At 43.5% G+C, this 6,512-nt stretch overlaps 1 protein-coding gene across 1 annotated transcript in view; it reads right to left on the bottom strand.

The window, feature by feature from the left end:
- Positions 1–6,031, bottom strand: part of LOC139569964 (netrin receptor UNC5B-b-like) — a 156,912-nt gene extending 150,881 nt beyond the window's left edge. Inside the window, exon 1 of the mRNA XM_071391368.1 lies at positions 5,154–6,031. Coding sequence (XP_071247469.1) covers positions 5,154–5,244 — 91 coding nt within the window. The 5' untranslated portion in view covers positions 5,245–6,031. The remainder of the gene's footprint in view (positions 1–5,153) is intronic.
- Between the last annotated feature and the right edge of the window lie 481 nt (positions 6,032–6,512).

Here is a 6,512-nt window from a genome sequence, read left to right as displayed (position 1 = left end):
GAGAGAGGGAGAGACAGAGGTAGAGGGAGAGACAGAGGTAGAGGGAGAGGTAGAGACAGAGGGAGAGACAGAGGTAGAGGGAGAGGGAGAGAAAGATAGACAGGATGGAGAAAATTGAAAGAATGCCAGCCAAGACATAAAGAGATAGAAGATAAATGCTATCTGTCACCATGCTTTACCGAGCCTCTAAATATACTATGTAATATACTGTACCTCCTCAGCCTATCACTATTCTTTCTTTTCAGACAATAAACTTTGTCCTGGGACACTGAGCCGTTGTCTGCTCTTCTCTCTTCATCACCTCTCTTCCTCCTCTCCTCTCTTCCTCCTCTCCTCTCTTCCTCCTCTACTCTCATTTCTTCTCTTCCTCCTCTACTCTCCTTTCTTCTCTTCCTCCTCTCCTCTCTTCTCTTCCCTTCCTCCTCTCCTCTCTTCCTCCTCTACTCTCCTTTCTTCTCTTCCTCCTCTCCTCTCCTCCTCCTCTCCTCTCTTCCTCCTCTCCTCTCTTCCTCCTCTCTTCTCTTCCCTTCCTCCTCTCCTCTCCTCTAGTATCCTCTCTTCCTCACCTCTCTCATCTCCTCTCCTCTCCTGTCCTCTCCTGTCCTCTCCTCTCCTGTCCTCTCCTGTCCTCATCCTTGCAGCTCTACTCCCTGCCCCCTGGCCAGGACTTCAGTTCAAATCCATCCACTATTTATTTGAATATTTCTCATTTCTCATTTCAAGGATTTCTGAAGCTGAGCAATATTTTAGCAGTCCCGTATTTTTAATATACATAAGCAGCTTTTCTGTTCTGTATGTCTCTCTGTCTGTCCAGGGAAAACACCCTGACACACACACACACACAGTTTGCGGGTGGGGTAGGGTCAAGGCTTAGTATTATTTCAAGAATCAGCCTAGCATGACCTGCACGTATAGGAGATTTAATGGCTGAACAAAAATATACAAAACAAAAATATAAACGCAACATGCAACAATTTCAATGATTTTACTCAGTTACAGTTCATATGAGGAAATCAGTCAATTGAAATAAATTAATTAGGCCCTAATCTATGGATTTCACATGACTGGGAATACAGATATGAATCTGTTGGTCACAGATACCTTAAAACTAAAAGGTAGGGGACGTTGATCAGAAAACCAGTCAGTATCTGGTGTGACCACCATTTGCCTCATGCAGCGTGACACATCTCCTTCACATAGAGTTGATTGTGGCCTGTGGAATGTTTTCCCACTCCTTTCAAATGGCTGTGCGAAGTTGATGGATATTGGTGGGAACTGGAACATGCTGTTGTACATGTTGATCCAGAGCATCCCAAACATGCTTAATGGGTGACATGTCTGGTGGGTATGGAGGCCATGGGAAAACTGGGACATTTTCAGCTTGCCATCAATAAAATCCAATTGTGTTCGTTATCCGTAGCTTATGCCTGCCCATACCATAACCCCACCGCCACCATGGGGCGCTCTGTTCACAACGTTGACATCAGCAAACCGCTCGCCCACATGACGCAATACATGTGTTCTGCGGTTGTGAGGCCGGTTTGATGTACTGCCAAATTCTCTAAAACCATGTTGGAGGCGGCTTATGGTAGAGAAATGAACATTCAATTCTCTGGCAAAAGTTCTGGTGGACATTCCTGCAGTCAGCATGCCAATTGCACGCTTCCTCAAAACTTAAGACATCTGTGGCATTATGTTCTGAAACAAAACTGCACATTTTAAAGTGGCCTTTTATTGCGCCCAGCACAAGGTACACCTGTGTAATGATCATGCTGTTTAATCAGCTTCTTGATATGCCACACCTGTCAGCTGGATGGATTATCTTGGTAAAGGAGAAATGCCCACTAACAGGGATGTAAAGACATTTGTGCACACAATTTGAGAGAAATATGCATTTTTTTTGTGCATATGGAACATTTCTGGGATCTTTTATTTCAGTTCATCAAACATGGGACCAACACTTTACATGTTACATTTATATTTGTGTTCAGTGTATATTGGTAAAGTGGGGTGCATCATCATTAGAGTCACGGTGTGTTTCCCAGCACCCATGTATTCTGCGATATAGTCCAGCCGAGCCAAGGCAGTGCGTGCTCTCTCTGGTCTTTTGGAACAGCAAACATAATCCACTGACTAAACCTTCAGAACTCTGCCTGCCTTCTGTGTCAATCTGATTAGCAGGGAGAGAGAGAGAGAGAGAGAGAGAGAGAGAGAGAGAGAGAGAGAGAGAGAGAGAGAGAGAGAGAGAGAGAGAGAGAGAGCGAGAGAGAGAGAGAGAGAGAGAAACTTCTGTATGTGTAATGTTTACTGTTAATTTGTATTGTTTATTTCACTTTTGTATATTATCTACCTCACTTGCTTTGGCAATGTTAACACATGTTTCCCATGCCAATAAAGCCCCTTGAATTGAATTGAGAGAGAGAGATAGAGAGAGAGAGAGAGAGAGAGAGAGAGAGAGAGAGAGAGAGAGAGAGAGAGAGAGAGAGAGAGAGAGAGAGAGAGAGAGAGAGAGAGAGAGAGAGCGAGAGCGAGAGCGAGAGAGAGATGTAGGCCTAAAGTAAAAGTAAGGTGGAACTTCACAGCAGGGTTTACTGCTACATAGTCAGATAGGCCTGTCATTCCAATAATAACCTCGTTTCAATGAGCAACAACCAAGGCTACAGGTGGTTCCACAGAGCCCACATGGCTCTGATAGGAACGGTTTATCAGTAGCCTGCTAAGTTGCAATTCACATCACGTTTTAGTTCAACAAACTACACACAACATAACTTTATCGTGCCCGAGTTACAGTAATGAAAAGGCAAAATACAGAACACTCTTAAGTAGCAGTCTTCTTCCCTAAACAGCCTTGCTGCTACGCTCCTAAGAGATGGAGCCTTTGATGCTGGTCAAAACAGGACGGAGGCTTTGATGCTGGTCAAAACAGGACGGAGGCTTTGATGCTGGTCAAAACAGGACGGAGGCTTTGATGCTGGTCAAAACAGGACGGAGGCTTTGATGCTGGTCAAAACAGGACGGAGCCTTTGATGCTGGTCAAAACAGGACGGAGGCTTTGATGCTGGTCAAAACAGGACGGGGCCTTTGATGCTGGTCAAAACAGGACGGAGCCTTTGATGCTGGTCAAAACAGGACGGAGGCTTTGATGCTGGTCAAAACAGGACGGAGCATTTGATGCTGGTCAAAACAGGACGGACCCTTTGATGCTGGTCAAAACAGGACGGAGCCTTTGATGCTGGTCAAAACAGGACGGACCCTTTGATGCTGGTCAAAACAGGACGGAGGCTTTGATGCTGGTCAAAACAGGACGGAGGCGTTGATGCTGGTCAAAACAGGCTGAAGCCAATTCACAAGATAACAGTGTCTCGTCTGCCTCTAGTCTCGTCCTCGTCCTTCAATCAACTCGTGATACCAGCCGTCAATAGAGCTCAGTAGACTAAACCACCATCTATTTTGGTCACCTTTCATTTGGTGACAAAACAAGAGTAACTGTCAAGCCAATACAACATATCTCTGTATATCTCCAAATATATCTAAACATCTATAAAAAAAAAAACTCCTGTGGACCTAAGCCTAATTTAAAAACAACAAAACATTTTATTTATTATTAATTAATTAAAATTTTAAAAAACCGGTCCATATTTTAATTTGTCAAGAGGAAAAGGCATGCAGGCCAAAATAAACAAAACAAGTAAGTTCATATCCCCAAGATGGACCAGACCAAATAACTCAGGAGAGGAGCGCATGGACCAGCGCCTTCCCTCGGCTGGCATTGTAGTGTGTGTGTGTGTGTGTGTGTGTGTGTGTGTGTGTGTGTGTGTGTGTGTGTGTGTGTGTGTGTGTGTGTGTGTGTGTGTGTGTGTGTGTGTGTGTGTGTGTGTCAGAACTACTATTCTGTCTGTCTTTTTTAATTTTTTTAATGTTACAAGTTAGGCTGGTTCTTTTTCTTCTTCTCTTTTTGAGAATAAGAGGGAGGGAGGGAGGGAGGGAGGGAGGGAGAGAGAGAGAGAGAGGGAGGCCAAGAAGGCATCGAGCTAAAGCTTAATTACTCCCTTCACACCGGGAGGCTCATGCTGTTCAAAAACACAACTCTCTCTCAATTCAATTCGAAGGGGCTTTATTGGCATGGGAAACAAGTGTTTACATTGCCAAAGCAAGTGAAATAAACAATAAACAAAAGTGAGAAGAGAAAAAAACATTTAAAAAAACTCTCTCTCTCTCTCTCTCTCTCTCTCTCTCTCTCTCTCTCTCTCTCTCTCTCTCTCTCTCTCTCTCTCTCTCTCTCTCTCTCTCTCTCTCTCTCTCTCTCTCTCTCTCTCTCTCTCTCTGTCTCTCTCTCTCTCTCTGTGTCTCTGTTGTCTGATTCATCATGTTTCTCTCAGTTATGAGTAGAGAGGTGGGGATGGGCACTAGTAGCCTATCTATGTCCGCCGTCGAACCCATGCGTGGTGGGCGGGCCTGTTCAAAATTCAGGAGACACAAGAAAGACTAAGGCGGAAATAAAATGATGAAAAATAATGCCTAAGCAAACGTCATCGTATGATGGAATCTTGTAAACGTTAATGTGACTGTTCCTTTCGTCTCTTTCTATTTGACCAGACATTTGCTTCGTTTTATTTACAGTCCAAGAGCTTTTCAAACGAAGTTGTTCCTCTTGTAACAGAAAATCGAAAATATTATCTTCAAAAACGGGGTATTTCTAAAATAATGTTTGTAGTGTCAACTAGAATGGTAGGGGTAACTAGAATATGTAAAAGTCTACAACACATATAATTCCATAAGAGGCCTAATCCCACAAGGATTTAATCATATTTGTTTATAAAATATGTGGAATTCATTGTCCACTGTGTTATGACAGTATTATAGATCGTATATTGCTACATAGCGAAGAAAATACAAATAGTTAAATGATTGGGCTCACGCCGAGCGTGCGTGTTGATAGCTCTCGCTATCAGGACAGAGCAGGGCACAGGTAAACAAGGCAATCTTGTGTATAAAGTGTCGAAACTATATATGCTGCGCATTTTATATAGCCTATGGGCCATAGGATTACAATGCATTTTTATGCTTGACAGTCATTTTCCCTTCCCAACACAGTCAAATAAAAGCTCCACATAGCCCGCGTTATAAAGGTAAAGTTAAAAAGCTTTCCTTACCAGCATCGGAGACGAGATATCCACTGGTGAGAACAAGGAGAACCAGTAGAGGACCGAGTCCTTGGTCACGCTGCATCCGAACAGAGAGCATCTTTATCGGGCTACGCCACGGCGATACGTCCCAGGTGCTCTCGATGCCGTGGATGTCGCCCCTCCACTCTCTTCAATGTGTCCCTTAAAATATAGGCTACACGTAGTTTAGGTTACTGGAATAAATAAAGCAACATGGAATAAACAAATAAAATCCTTTCTCCCGTGGAATAAAATAAACTTAAAATGTTATTTATTGCTATGAGTTCCTCCAATACAGTAAATCTCAGAGAATACCCCCCAAAACACCAATAACTCCGGATTAACAATTTGATGGAACAGTACTCCAGATATTATCGCTTCCAACTCCCCTCGCGTCCGGGTAAAAGGCGAACCATAGAAGAAGCGCTGACAGAGCAAGTCAGAAGAAAGTTTCGTATATCAGCCAGAGCTCCGTATATTTTAACATCTGCCGCGGAATAATAATACAGAAATCACGTACGAAGACGAAAAAAACTTGACTGATGAGCTCTCCTCTAGACCCAACTTGAGCACTAGCCAATTTCGCCCGTTAAATCCGTTAAAAAAAGTATCGACTTTGTTTCGGTCGTCTCGGTCCGCTGCTACTGCCAACCGTTATTAACTCCGAGCTCCAGCCCTTTCACGCTCCTCGCGCTCTGTCCGTCCTCTCGGCTCAGTGGGTGTGCAAGGTGTAGGCTAAACATGAACACCGATTAGAAATGCAAGCCTCCAATCTCCGATTCCCCAACTAGCCAATCATTGAACATCACCCTCCAAGAGTTGTGGATAATAAAGAAGTGAGGAGAAAGAGTAAAGAGAGTTGGAGCGAGAGGAGGAGAGAAGGAGGAGAGAGGAGGAGAGAAGGAGAGGAGGAGAGACGGAAAACATGGAATCGCACACGCCAGACACATGGATTCAGTGAGTCATTGAGTGACTCTATTAGCCTAGCCCTAGTAGTTGACAAAATGATTTTGTGTGAAGGTACGGCGCCTATGTAGAATATACCCCTGTCTTATCTTTATGAAGAATACACCCTGTCTTATCTTTATGTAGAATATCCCCTGTCTTATCTCTATGTAGAATACACCGTGTCTTATCTTTATGTAGAATACACCCTGTCTTATCTTTATGTAGAATACCCCTGTCTTATCTTTATGTAGAATACCCCCTGTCTTATCTTTATGTAGAATACACCCTGTCTTATCTTTATGTAGAATACCCCCTGTCTTATCTTTATGTAGAATACCCCCTGTCTTATCTTTATGTAGAATATCCCCTGTCTTATCTTTATGTAGAATACACCCTGTC

Source organism: Salvelinus alpinus, chromosome 3, assembly GCF_045679555.1.
Source record: "Salvelinus alpinus chromosome 3, SLU_Salpinus.1, whole genome shotgun sequence".
Classification (NCBI taxonomy): domain Eukaryota; kingdom Metazoa; phylum Chordata; class Actinopteri; order Salmoniformes; family Salmonidae; genus Salvelinus; species Salvelinus alpinus.
Note: the sequence above shows the minus strand (reverse complement) of the source record. Positions and strands in the feature narration are given on the sequence as shown.